General features: G+C 37.9%; 1 protein-coding gene across 1 annotated transcript in view; it reads left to right on the top strand.

Annotated features, from left to right (window-relative positions):
* Positions 1-14,561, top strand: part of SNX6 (sorting nexin 6) — a 54,664-nt gene extending 40,103 nt beyond the window's left edge. The window contains exons 12-14 of the mRNA XM_059914089.1: positions 7,675-7,834; positions 7,917-8,002; positions 12,862-14,561. Coding sequence (XP_059770072.1) covers positions 7,675-7,834; positions 7,917-8,002; positions 12,862-12,915 — 300 coding nt within the window. The 3' untranslated portion in view covers positions 12,916-14,561. The remainder of the gene's footprint in view (positions 1-7,674; positions 7,835-7,916; positions 8,003-12,861) is intronic.
* The last annotated feature ends 276 nt before the right edge of the window (positions 14,562-14,837 follow it).

Here is a 14,837-nt window from a genome sequence, read left to right as displayed (position 1 = left end):
TCATTTGCAAATATTTTCTCGCATTCCAAGGGTTGCCTTTTCATCTTGTTTATGGTTTCCTTTGCTGTGCAAAAGCTTTTAAATTTCATTAGGTCCCATTTTTGTTTTTATTTCCATTTCTCTAAGAGGTGGGTCAAAAAGGATCTTGCCGTGATTTATGTCATAGAGTGTTCTGCCTATGTTTTCCTCTAAGAGTTTTATAGTGTCTGGCCTTACATTTAGGTCTTTAATCCATTTTGAGTTTATTTTTGTGTATTGTGTTAGGAAGTGTTCTAATTTCATTGTTTTACCTGTAGCTGTCCAGTTTTCCCAGCACCATTTATTGAAGAGGCTGTCTTTTCACCATTGTATGTTCTTGCCTCCTTTGTCAAAGATAAAGTGACCATATGTGCGTGGGTTTATCTCTGGGCTTTCTATCCTGTTCCATTGATCTATGTGTCTGTTTTTGTGCCAGTACCATACTGTCTTGATTACTGTAGCTTTGTGGTATAATCTGAAGTCAGGCAGCCTGATTCCTCCAGCTCCGTTTTTCTTTCTCAGGATTGCCTTGGCTATTCGGGGTCTTCTGTGTTTCCATACAAATTGTAAAATTTTTTGTTCTACTTCTGTGACAAATGCCATTGGTAGTTTGATAGGGATTGCATTGAATCTGTAGATTGCTTTGGGTAATATAGTCATTTTCACGATGTTGATTCTTCCAATCCAAGAACGTGGTATATCTCTCCATCTGTTTGTATCATCCTTGATTTCTTTCATCAGCGTCTTATAGTTTTCTGAGTACAAGTCTTTCGCCTCCTTAGGTAGGTTTATTCCTAGGTATTTTATTCTTTTTGTTGCAGTGGTAAATGGGAGTGTTTCCTTAATTTCTCTTTCAGATTTTTCATCATTAGTGTATAGGAATGCAAGAGATTTCTGTGCATTAATTTTGTATCCTGCTACTTTACCAAATTCATTGATTAGTTTTAGTGGTTTCCTGGTAGCATCTTTAGGATTCTCTGTGTGTAGTATCATGTCATCTGCAAGCAGTGACAGTTTTATTTCTTCTTTTCTGATTTGGATTCCTTTTATTTCTTTTTCTTCTCTGATTGCCGTGCCTAAAACTTCCAAAACTATGTTGAATAATAGTGGTGAGAGTGGGCAACCTTGTCTTGTTCCTGATCTTAGAGGAAATGGTTTCAGTTTTTCACCATTGAGAATGATGTTGGCTGTGGGTTTGTCACGTATGGCCTTTATTATGTTGAGGTAGGTTCCCTCTATGCCCACTTTCTGGAGAGTTTTTATCATAAATGAGTGTTGAATTTTTTCGAAAGCTTTTTCTGTATCTGTTAAGATTATCATATGGTTTTTATCCTTTAATTTGTTAATATGGTGTATCACATTGATTGATTTGCGTATATTGAAGAATCCTTGCATTCCTGGGATAAACCCCACTTGATCATGGTGTATGATCCTTTTAATATGCTGTTGGATTCTGTTTGCTAGTATTTTGTTGAGGATTTTTGCATCTATATTCATCAGTGACATTGGCCTGTAGTTTTTTTTGTGACATCTTTGGTTTTGGTATCAGGGTGATGGTGACCTCGTAGAATGAGTTTGGGAGTGTTCCTCCTTCTGCTGTAGTTTGGAAGAGTTTGAGAAGGATAGGTGTTAGGTCTTCTCTAAATATTCGATAGAATTCACCTGTGAAGCCATCTGGTCCTGGGCTTTTGTTTGGTGGAAGATTTTTAATCACAGTTTCAGTTTCATTGCTTGTGATTGGTCTGTTCATATTTTCTGTTTCATCCTGGTTCAGTCTTGGAAGCTTGTACTTTTCTAAGAATTAGTCCATTTCTTCCAGGTTGTCTATTTTATTGGCATACAGTTGCTTGTAGTAGTCTCTCATGATCCTTTGTATTTCTGCAGTGTCAGTTGTTACTTCTCCTTTTTCATTTCTAACTCTGTTGATTTGAGTCTTCTCCCTTTTTTTCTTGATGAGTCTGGCTAATGGTTTATCAATTTTGTTTATCTTCTCAAAGAACCAGCTTTTAGTTTTATTGATCTTTGCTATTGTTTCCTTCATTTCTTTTTCATTTATTTCTGATCTAATCTTTATGAATTCTTTCTTTCTGCTAACTTTGGGGTTTTTTTGTTCTTTTCTCTTAATTGCTTTAAGTGTAAGTTTAGGTGGTTTATTTGAGAGTTTTCTTGTTTCTTGAGGTAGGATTGTATTGCTGTAAATTTCCCTCTTAGAACTGCTTTTGCTGCATCCCATAGGTTTGAGGTTGTCGTGTTTTCTTTGTCATTTGTTTCTAGGTAGTTTTTGATTTCCTGTTTGATTTCTTCAGTGATCTCTTGGTTATTTAGTAGCATATTGTTTAGCCTCCATGTGTTTGTATTTTTTACAGTTTTTTTTCCTGTAATTGATATCTAGTCTCATAGTGTTGTGGTCAGAAAAGATACTTGATACAATTTCAATTTTCTTTTAGCTGGTTTTTTCTTTCAGTTTTCTTAAATTTACCAAGGCTTACCAAGGCTTGATTTTACAGAGTAATTTTACTGCCCCAGAAATCCTGTGTTCCATCTATTCACTCGCCTTCCTCCTAACCCCTGTTGATTTTTTAATTGCCTTCATAGTTTTGCCTTTTCCAAAATGTCACATAGTTGAGTCTTTTCATATTGGCTTCTACACTTAGTAATGTGCATTTAAGTTTCCTCTATGTCTTTTCATGGCTTGATAGCTCATTTCTCTTTAGCACTGAATAACATTCTGTTGCCTTGATATATCAAGTTTATTTATCCACTGACCTACTGAAAGACATCTTGGTTGCTTCTGAGTTTTGGCAATTATCAGTACAGCAGCTGTAAACATCCATGTGCAGGTTTTTGTGTGAACATAAGTTTTCAACTCCTTTGAGTAATAAATAGGAAGGAGCACAATTGCTAGATCGTATGATAAGAGTATGTTTAGTTCTGTCAGACTGTTTTCCAGAGTGCCTATATCATTGCATTCTCACCAACAATGAATGCGAGTTCCTGGTGCTTAACATCCTCACCAGCATTTGGTATTGTCAGAATTGTAGATTTTGGCCATTCTAACAAGGTGTGTAGTGGTATGTCATTTTAATTTGCATTTCCGTGATGACATTTGATGTGAAGCATCTTTTCACAAGCTTATATGCCATCTCTGTGTCTTCTTTGGTGAGGTGTCTGTTTTAAAAAAAGGTCTTTGGCCGATTCTTTACTTGGGTGGTTAAGTTTTAAGAGTTCTTTGTGTATTTTGGATAGCAGTCCTTTTTATCAAATATCTTATGTAAAAAATTTTTCTTGGTCTGGTGGCTTGTCATCTTGACACTGTCTTTTGCTTTTATTTATTTATTTATTTATTTATTTTTGGCTGCGTTGGGTCTTCATTGCTGCACGCAGGCTTTCTCTAGTTGTGGCAAGCAGGGGCTACTCTTTGTTGGAGTGCGCAGGCTTGTCATTGTGGTGGCTTCTCTTGTTGCAGAACACGGGCTCTAGGTGTGCGGGCTTCAGTAGTTGCAGCACGTGGGCCCTAGAGCACGCAGGCTTCAGTAGTTGTGGCACATGGGCTCAGTAGTTGTGACATGCGGGCTCTAGGACACGTGGGCTTTCCGTAGTTATGGCACGCAGGCTTAGTAGTTGTGGCTCACGGGCTGTAGAGCGCAGGCTCAGTAGTTGTGGCGCACAGGCTTAGTTGCTCTGCAGCATGTGGGATCTTCCTGGACCAGGGCTCGAACCCATGTCCCCTGCCTTGGCAGGTGGATTCTTAACCACTGTGCCACCAGGGAAGTCCCAGAAATTTTTAATTTTAAATTAGTCCAACTTACCAATTATTTCTTTCTTGGATCATCCCTTTGGTGTTGTATCTAAAAAGTCATCACCAAGCCCAAGGTCATATGGATTTTCTCCTGTGTTTTGCATTTTACATTTAGGTCTATGATCCATTGAGTTAATTTTCGTGAAGGGTGTAAGGGCTGTGTATCAGTTCATTTCTTTGCATGTGGATATCCAGGTTTCCCAGCACCATTTGTTGAAAAGATTATCTTTTCCCCATTGTATTGCTTTTGCTCCTCTGTCAGTTGGCTCTATTTGTGTGAGTCTAGTGCTGGGCTCTCTATTCTGTTACATTGATCTATTTGTCTGTTCTTTGACCAGTACCACACTGTCTAGATTACTGTAGCTTTATAGAAAGGTTTAAAGTAGGTAGTGTCAGTCCTCTGACTTTGTTCTTCTCCTTCACTGTTGTGTTATTCTGTGTCTTTTGCCTTTCCACACAAACTTTAGAATCAGTTGGTTGATGTCTACAAAATAACTTGCCAGGATTTTGATTGGGATAATGTTGAATCTGTAGATCAATTTGGAAAGGACTGATTTTGACAATATTGAGTCTCCCTATCCATGAACATGGACTATCTCTCCATTTATTTAGTTCTTTGATTTCTTTTATCAGAGTTTTATAGTTTTCCTCAAAAGTTGTACATGCTTTGTTAGATTAATACCTAAGTATTTCATTCTCTGGAGTGCTAATTAATGTGTTTTTAATTTCAAACTTCACTTGTTCATTGCTGGTATACAAGAAAGCAATCTACTTTTGTATACTGATGTTCTCTCCTAAAACTTTATTATACTCATTTATTAATTCCAGGAGTTTTTCTATATAAACAGTCTTGTTATCTGTCATCTGTAAACAAAAGACAGTTTTGCTTCTTCCTTTCCAATCTGTATACTTTTTATTTCTTTTTCTTATTGCATTAGCTAGGACCTACAGTACAATACTGAGAAAGAGTGGTGAGGTGGGACATCCGTGCGATGTTCCTGATATTAGTGGGAAAGCTTCTAGTTTTTCACTATTAAGTATGATGTTAGCTGTAGGTTTTTTGTAGTTGTTCTTTATCAAGTGGAGGGTGTTACTTCTATTTCTGTTTTGCTGAGGAAACAGTCAATTGATTTTTGACAGAGTGCTAAGACAATATAGTGAGGAAAATAATAGACTTTCAACAAATGGTACTGGGACAACTGAATGGTCACGTGAAAAAGAGTAAAGTTGGACCTTCCTCACACCATGGATAGAAAATTTACTCAAAATGGATCAAAGATCTAAGTGTAAGAGCTAAAACTATAACATTTTTAGAAGAAAACATAAACATAAATCTTCTTGATTGCCTTTATTAGGCATTGATTTCTTAGATATAACCAGAAGCTCACCAACCCAATAAAAATAATAAGTTGGACTTTATTAAAATTTTAAGAACTTTTGTTTAAAGTTTTTTGTATCAAAAACACTATCGAGAAAAATGAAAAAACCCACAGACCAGGAGGAAATATCGGGTTGACCAGAAAGTTCATTCCGGCTTTTCCATAAGATGTTACGAACAAACTTTTTGACCAACCCAATATTTGGGAATCATATAAGCCCCTAATAAGTGACTGGTATTCAGAATATATAAAGAACTCTTTTAACAGTGAAAAGACAAAGAGTCCAATTAAAAAGTGGGCAAAAGACAAAGAAGATATACAAATGGCCAATAAATACGTAAAAAGATGCTCAACATCTTTACCCCTCAGGGAAATGCACATTAAAACCACAGTGCTATATCACTTCACACCTACTAGGTGGCTCTAATCAAAAAGACATAACGGGGGCTTCCCTGGTGGCGCAGTGGTTGAGAATCTGCCTGCCAATGCAGGGGACACGGGTTCGAGCCCTGGTCTGGGAAGATCCCACATGCCGCGGAGCTACTAGGCCCGTGAGCCACAACTGCTGAGCCTGCGCGTCTGGAGCCTGTGCTCCGCAACAAGAGAGGCCACGACAGTGAGAGGCCCGCGCACCGCAATGAAGAGTGGCCCCCGCTTGCTGCAACTGGAGAAAGCCCTCGCACAGAAACGAAGACCCAACACAGCCAAAAAATAAATAAATAAATAAATAAAATTAAAAAAAAAAAAAAAAGACATAACGGTATTGACAAGGATGTGGAGAAATTGGACCCCTCATATAGATTTGGTGGGAAGATGTAAAATGGTGCAGTCACTTTGGAAATAGTCTGGCAGTTTCTCAGAAGATTCAACATAGAGTTACAAGGTGACCCAGTAATTCCACTCCTAAGTAAAGAGATATGAAAGAGAAATGAAACATGAAAACATGTCCACACAAAAACTTGTACACACATGTTCATAACAGCATTATTATGAAATAGCCAAAAAGTGGAAACAAACCAAATGTCTGTCAGCTGATGAATGGATAAATCAATGTGGTATGTCCATACAATGAAATATGATTTAGCAATAAAAGGAATGAAGTACTGATTCATGCTATAAAACGGATGAACTTGAAACTTTATGCTAAGTGAAAAAGCCAGACACGGGAATTCCCTGGCGATCCGGTGTTTAGGACTCTACACTTTCACTGCTGAGAGCCCAGGTTCAATCCCTGGTCAGGGAACTAAGATCCCACAAGCTGCAGCACAGCCAAAAAGGAAAAAAAAAAAAAAAAAGCCAGATACAAAAGACCACATATTATATGATTCCTTTTTAAAATATTTATTTGTTTATTTGGTTGCGAAGGGTCTTAGTTGCGGCAGGCAGGCTCCTTAGTTGTGGCATGCGGGAGCCTTAGTTGTGGCATGCGAACTCTTAGTTGTGGCATGCACGTGGGATCTAGTTCCCTGACCAGGGATCGAACCCAGGGCCCCTGCATTGGGTGCGTGGAGTCTTATCCACTGCGCCACCAGGGAAGTCCCTGATTGCTTTTGTAATGAAATGTCCAAAATAGGCAAATCTATAGAGACAGAAAGCAGATTAATGGTTGTCCACGGCTGGAGGTGGGGGGTGTGGAAGGAAATGGAGAGTGACTGGGGAAAGGACCTGGGATTTCTTTTCGGGTGATGAAAATGTTCTAAAATTGAAGGTAGTGATGGTTACACAACTCTGTGAGCATACTGCAAACCACTGAATCGTGCATGTATGTGAGTGAGTTAGGGACTCCCCTGGTGGCGCAGTGGTTAAGACTCTGAGCTCCCAATGCAGGGGGCCCAGGTTCGATCCCTGGTCAGGGAACTAGACCCCACATGCATGCCACAACTAAGAGTTCACATGCCACAACTAAGGAGCTGGCGAGCCGCAACTAAGGAGCCCGCCTGCTGCAACTAAGATCTGGCACAACCAAATAAATAAATAAATTTTAGGGCTTCCCTGGTGGTGCAGTGGTTAAGAATCTGCCTGCCAATGCAAGGGACACGGGTTCAAGCCCTGGCCCGGGAAGATCCCACATGCCACGGAACCACTAAGCCCCTGTGCCACAACTACTGAGCCCACGCGCTTAGAGCCTAGAGCCTGTGCTCCGCAACAAGAGAAGCCACGACAATGAGGAGCCCACACACCACAACGAAGAGTAGCCCCTGCTCACAACTAGAGAAAGCCCGCGCACAGCAAGGAAGACCCAACGCAGCCAAAAATAAAAACAAACAAATTTTTAAAAATAAATAAATAAATTTTAAAAATAAATGAGTGAACTATGTGGTGATTTGAATTATATCTCAATAAAGCTGTTACCAAAAAAATTTAGAAGAATGACGTGGCATTCACTGTGTGTTAGCTCTGGTGATGGGGGTGGCGGTGGCTGAGGGCAGCTACTAGAAACATGCAGCGTATATTATCGTGAAGCCTTCTGTTTTATAGGATCTCCTGTATCGAAGATCTAGGTCACTAGTGGATTATGAAAATGCTAATAAAGCACTGGATAAAGCAAGAGCAAAAAATAAAGATGTTCTGCAGGCTGAAACGTCCCAACAATTATGTTGTCAGAAATTTGAAAAAATATCTGAATCCGCGAAACAAGGTACTCTTATATTAACCTCTAATCATAAGGTATGTTTTAGACTATTATATAAATAGTTAATCCTAATTTGTTTTGTTCACAGAGCTTATAGATTTTAAGACAAGAAGAGTTGCTGCATTCAGAAAAAATTTAGTGGAACTGGCAGAGTTAGAACTGAAGCATGCAAAGGTAGTATCATATTAAAGATTTAATAATTTAAGTGACTTATAATTTAGAAATGAGTCAGTTATGAAACTTTATACTAATTTTAAAAATAGAGAATCTTAGAATTGAGAGGGATTTTAAAGGTTATCTAACTTAAAACAAGAAAAATATAATGTCTCTAATGGTTAGCTTTGCAAGACTCTAGTACCTAATATGGAAAGACAGTATCATTTTTTGACTAGTTGTTAAAAAAAAAATCTTACTTAATAAAAACATCACTTAAAATTTTATTTAACATTTGCCATCTTCAAAGGGACTGAAATTTTAAAATGTATTCAAAATCCCCCAAACTATAAATATTAAAGAAATTTTCAAAAACTTTTACATGTTATTTCATGATAAATTTATACCAGTTATAAGTCTAAAGTTATTAAAGCTTAAAACTACACTGAGATTTTTGGTATACTCTATAATGAGCATGAATTTACTTCTGTGTAACTTTGATATAAGTTTAATTCCTCTTTCACAGTTTACCCTTCAGGTATTTAAATCCTTCATATTCTCTATACATCTTCTTTTCTCCATGCCAGACATCCTTTGGCTAAATATTTTTCATCCCATACACCTCAACAAGATATTTAATGTATTACTGCCCTACTGTCATTGCTCTTTTAAAATATTGTACCTGAAAATGGAAACACATTTACATACATAGAATGATTATTGTTCACATTTCTTCTTACAGCATGTTTTATTCTTTTTTTTTAACTAATTTTTATTGAAGTATAGTTGATTTACAATGTGTTGGTTTTGGGTGTACAGCAAAGTGATTCAGTTATATATATATGTATATATTCTTTTTCAGATTCTTTTCCCATACAGGTTATTACAGAATATTGAGTATAGTTCCCTGTGCTATACAGTAGGTCCTTGTTGTTTATCTGTTTTATATATAGTAATGTGTATGTTACTCCCAAATTCCTAATTTATCCCTCCCCTCCAAGCATGTTTTATATGTATAAGATATGGGGTTTTTTAACTGCCATATTGCACCAGCTTGATTTGGCTATAATCACACTTTTGTTCTCTCTTTATAAGTCACTTCTTGAACCTCTGCCCTGTGGTTGTGTGTTTAATTTTTTTAGTAATTATTTTCATTTTTGTGGTAAAAAACACATAAAATTTACCATCTTAACCATTTTTAAGAGTACAGTTAAGTAGTATTAAGTATATTCATGTTGTTGTACAATGGCTCTCTAGAACTTTTTCATTTATTGAGCACTTATTTAAAAAATGTAATTGCAGGCCACGTTTATGTCTGTTAAATTTAAGCTTGCTCGTCTTAGCCCAGTGCATCAAGATCTTTTGGAAACTTGGGTTTGATAATATAGTATTTGACTATTATACTAGTTTATCCTCTCAAGTGATGGACATTTGTAATTTGTATGAACTCCCTTTTATGTCTTCATCTAAGTTTTGATTTGAAAGGTTGATCAGGATTAAAGGAATCAATATTTGTTAACCTACCTTTTGAAAGTAAGTGGCATCAAAAAAAATGTAGTTCCCTTCCTTTCTATACTAATTGATATTAACTTATTAATTAATATTCTTTGGTTATATTTATTTGGATAGTTATGAATTCATTTATACTATTATCAACCATTATTTTTCCCATTTTATCTGTGAAGGACATAAGGAGTATCAAGTTACTCATTAAAATCAAGGTGTACGTTGTCTGATTTGCTGGGCTAATAACCCTGTCAGAAGAAAATGCGTGGGCCTCCCTGGTGGTCCAGTGGTTAAGACTCTGCATTTCCACTGCAGGGGGCATGGGTTCGATCCCTGGTCGGGGAACTAAGATCCCGCATGCCATGCAGTGCGGCCAAAAAAAAAGGAAAAAAAAGAAAATGTTTTGATAAGCCTGGCATAATTTATTCTTATTGAGCCTGTGTTGTTTTCCAGTGTTCACTGTTTTTGTTCTTTTTAAAGAGGTTATAAACTATCAAAGATTTTGTTATAGATTAAGGAGGGGTTGACAGACTACAACCTGTTTTGTACAGTCTGTGAGCCAGGAATGGCATTCATATTTTTAAATGATTATAAAAAGATCAAAAGAATAATATTTCATGACATGTGATAATTGTATGAAACTCAAATTTAACCTATTAAGGTTTATTGGAATACAGCCAAGCCTATTCGCTTAAGCGTATTCACTTATGCTTTGTCTATGATTGCTTTCATGCTACTACAGCAAAGTTGAGTAGTTGAAACAGAGACCAAATGTCTCTCAAAGTCTAAAATGTTTACTATTTAATAACCCTTTACAAAAAAAGTTTGCTGACCCTGCTTTAGATTGATGTCAGCCTCTGGTTTCCAGATTCTGTACTTCTCCAAATTCTTCCTGAAATGTGTTCTCTGTGTTCAAATTTCTGATAGCTCTTCTAGTCCAGTGGTTCTTAACTGGTGGTGATTTTGCCCCCCAGGAGACATTTAGCAATTTCTGGAGACATTTGTGGTTGTCGCATCTAGGGGTGGGGGGGGTCACTGCTGGTGTGTAGTGGGTAGAGGCCAGGAGTGCCGCTCAACATCCTACAATACACAGACAGCCCCCTCGAGGAAGGATCACACAGCCCAAATGTCGGGAGTGCTGAGGTTGGGCAACTCTACTCTGTTCCTTAATGATTTTGTAAATCTGAACAAAGTCTCATTTTGGACCCAGGATCCACATAAATTATTCCAAAAAGAGTAGATAATAGTTAAATGTACAGCAAGATGGTTTGAAACTACTTTGGATTTTATTTATTGTAACTGGTGTATATGTCTTTGCCACATAATTGAAATCTAGTTATAACAGAAAACTAGGTAGTTAGGTCACTTTTGTGTCCTTGAAAATAGGCTCAGATTCTTTATTAAGGAAGTAAAAAATGTGTGATAAGAGCAGTTAAAAAAAAAAAAAAAGTGATGAGCCAACTGTGAGGGTGTGATGTGAGTCCCTGTGTACCCCATTGTAGTTGCAGAGTTAGGTCCACTTTTAGGCGGGGGCAGTTTGGCAGGTGTCAGCCTGCAGAATGTGCATCCTGTGACTCAGCGGTCCCACTTGAGGAATATACCTGTAAGTATATGTAAGAAGGTAATTTCATAACTGTAGACAGGCTCAAAGTCATTTGTCACAGTTCTGTTCTTATACTGGCCAAAAATTGACAGTAACTTGAACACCTAAAAATGTTTAATGTTTATTTTTCACTTAATTTTAGATTTTCAGGAACATTGCAAGGAAAGTACAAAGAATTCCTGGATACTCTTCACCCAGATTCCCCAAATGTGCATATTATCGCATATGCTTTGTCCTTTTCCCTCCCTTCCTCCCCGTTTCTCTTTACACACACACACTCACACTCACACACACACCCCTATACACACCTATTTTTGTCTTAAACCATATGAATAAGCTGCAGATATGCTTCTTCCCTCTTATACATTTCAGTGTGAATTTCCTAAAATCAAGTAATTATTCAGTACAGTTATAAAGTTGAGGAAATTAATAACGTAATTCTGTTATCTAATCCAGAGGCCTTTATTCACGTTTCCCCAGTTGTCCCAATAATGTCCTTAATGGCAAAAGGAAGTTCAAGAGAATGTGTTGCATTCAGTGCACATGTCTTCTTAGACTTCTGTAATCTGGAAAAGTTGCTGAATCTTTGTATTTCGTAACATTGGACACTGTTAAAGCACAGGCCTATAGAATGCCCCTCACTTTGGGTTTGTCTAATTAGTGGGTTTAGGTTGTGCACTTTGGACAGGAATTCCACCCAGAAGGGATGTCAGATCTTCTTGCTGCATCACGCAGGAGGAGGCACATGCTGTTGATCAGTTGCCTTACTGGCAACGTACAACTTTGATCATTTGCTTAAAGTGATGTCTGCAGGCTTCACAGTGGCAAAGTTGATGTTTTATACTTTGGATTAAGAAGTATTCTGTGGGGAGGTACCCGAGACTGTTAAATACCCCATCACTTAACCAGCACTGACCAATAAAACTTTGTGCCAGGGTGGAAATGTTCTGTAATCAGCACTGTCCAGTATGGCTGGCAGTAGTCATGTGTGGCTGTTGAAGACTTGAAATGTGGGTAGTGCAACTGAGGAACTGAGTTTTTATTTAATTTTAATGAACAAATTTTAATTATGCAGCTGCATATAGCTGATGGCTACAGTATTGGCATTTTAGTCCCATACTGCTTTTGGCATCCATTCATGATTTTTGCTTGAGTCAGTTATGATGATGATCACCAAATGGTCATTTTCTAATTCCATCATTCTTTATACATTTTAGTTGACTTTCTACTCTAAGGAGGAGGTTTTCCTTCATTCCTGTTTATATGTTAATGTAACCTAAATATACTTAAATTTGCCTTTTATATGCCTCTAAATATGGATGCCAGTTCACATGTTTTACAAATGGGCATTTAAGTATGAATTTTATAGAACACTTCTGTATGTAATCTTACTGTTTTTATAAAAAGTGCTATAAATCTAATGCTATATCTTAATGGCTAAAGGAATGTGATAAGAACCTGTCTTAAAATCAGAACATACTCAGTGGTTTAATCTGCGTACAAAGGGCAGGCATATTTTATAACCCTCACTAGAGCATGCCAAATATTAATATTGGTCTAGATGGAAATTTACTGAACAATGTGGTATGTGGAAAATATTGTGCATGGAACAAATTCTGTAATTTTACGTCTTTAAACCTTTATTTCTGTATAATGACTTTTCAAAATTCTGATATCTTAAATGTAAAGTTATGTGATTTCTAATACTGTATATTTTCAGTAAGAGTCTTTCACACTGTTTGAACTTCATTTATTTTCCCTCCCTTTTTAGGGTAACCTACAGTTGCTGCAGAACTGCCTGGCAGTGTTAAATGGAGACACATAAGCCACACTCTGCCTTCCAGTTAAAAAGGGCTGCCTTCCGTCAGATTTTATTTTTTTTCTTAATGATGCTAGACATTTACTGCTCACTGGAAACAAAAGAAACAGCTGACAAAGTGCATCTACTCTCCTCCCTTTTTCTGAGAAACAATGGCGCGGTGCCGCCCTCGGGTGCTGTGGGCTGCACGATGGGACCTGCGCGCCTGCGCCGCAGACAGTTGATGATCATCCGCGCCCTCCTCCTCTTCAGAAGCCCAAAGTACTGCCTTTTTTTAAGTAGCCTCTAGAACTGTGTTTATTTTATGAATAGTATTCCTTATGGCTGCCAATCTTATTTACCTTTAAGTAATTTCTGAAGTTTAAGCCTTTCAAAATACATTGTGTAAACAAGATAAGGATTGCCGTTACCTTTTTTTAAATTTCGTTTTAAAAAAACATTGTACACCACCTTAGTTCACTCTTGTATCCTGGTAAAGCATCTTAATGAGACTTATTTTTAATTAATGAACGTTTCTTAGAAGTTTTGGGACAGACTACGTAATCTTTATAAGTATGATTTCTGAAGAAAAGCAAATGCATTAGTATGTTTGCCTTAAACTTGTAGACTAAACGAACTATTGTCAAATAAACAGTGATAACAGTAATAGTTTTTTAACTCTGTGGTCACTCTAAAATTTGGAGTAGCTATAATCTCCTATATTATGCTTTTACAGTGCACGTCTTAGTTTTTCTTTTTTATTTCTTTTAAAATGGCGTATCGAACCAAGTTCACCACTTTACAAAAGAATGAACTGCTTCTCTGTGTGCTTTTAGCACTTCATATAAGATGGAATTGGGCAGAGACAGGTTAGAGACAGCTGTTTCTAAAACAGGAACAGAGAGTATGGTCTGTTGCGCTTTCCAGGATTCCACCCCTAGTTCAGCTAATTAACCGTGCAACATACACCAGTGTATAGACTGGTATGTAGAGAGAGAGAGGCGTGCTATAGGGAACAGCACTTGTCAGTGGGGAAAAAGTTGGAATATTTGGAATAAAAGTTGCAGTACAAAAAGGATACTGTCAGTAGCTACATTACAGATATATTATTGGCCTTTCTAATGTGAACGAACATTGTTATTCCTAGATTAAAATTAGATTGCGTGGTTGGATTTTTCCACACTAAGTTGTTTCCCATGTGGAAACCACAGGCATCTGGGTTGGTCACCCTTCCACCGCGTTCCTAGTTTGTTTTCCCAAACCGTTTTTAAGAACACCTGCCTGGTTCTCAGGACTAGTCGCTATGATTCCAGCCTTTTCTGCTGCATGTCTCTTGCCTCACGGGTGTGCTGGGTCAGTGTTTCTCTCTTTTATTGACGTTCCTCATTGCGTTTGACCTGTTGATGTTTGTGTTGCCTGAGAGATTGTTTTGTCCTCCATGTCCCCTTCACTGGTGAGACTATGCCCCTGCGATGCCCACCACTGGGTGAACGTGAGGTGGAGGGCCCTAGCTTCTGGATTTGGGGGCAGTCCCTTCAGTGGCTGCCCTTCTGGCCTCAGACCACAAGGGTTCACTCGACCTCTCTGCCTTTTTCTCTACCATGAAAGACATATTGACCTACCTCACAGGGGTGTTGTGAGGATTAATAAATGTTGGTACAGTGCTTTGGAAATGTGAAGATGCTGTGTAAATGCTAAAAAAATAGCAAGTTCAGAGCAAAAAGCTACACAGTTTTTCACACATCCGTCAGCGAATGTGTTTCTACCGAGGTGGCCTTTTTCTGGGAAGGAAGTACAGTGGAAAGTACATCCCTTGGCCCTTTGGTTTACTGACGGGGTGGGCGGAGACAGGAAGCAGCAATTGTGTGTTGCACATGAGTGTGGGGAGGGGAGGGGTGCTTACTAAATACGTGTGTTCGTGAGTTGATGACTGTCCAGGGGTCTTCTCA

This window comes from Balaenoptera ricei, chromosome 2 (assembly GCF_028023285.1).
Source record: "Balaenoptera ricei isolate mBalRic1 chromosome 2, mBalRic1.hap2, whole genome shotgun sequence".
In the NCBI taxonomy this organism is placed as follows: Eukaryota; Metazoa; Chordata; class Mammalia; order Artiodactyla; family Balaenopteridae; genus Balaenoptera; species Balaenoptera ricei.
Note: the sequence above shows the minus strand (reverse complement) of the source record. Positions and strands in the feature narration are given on the sequence as shown.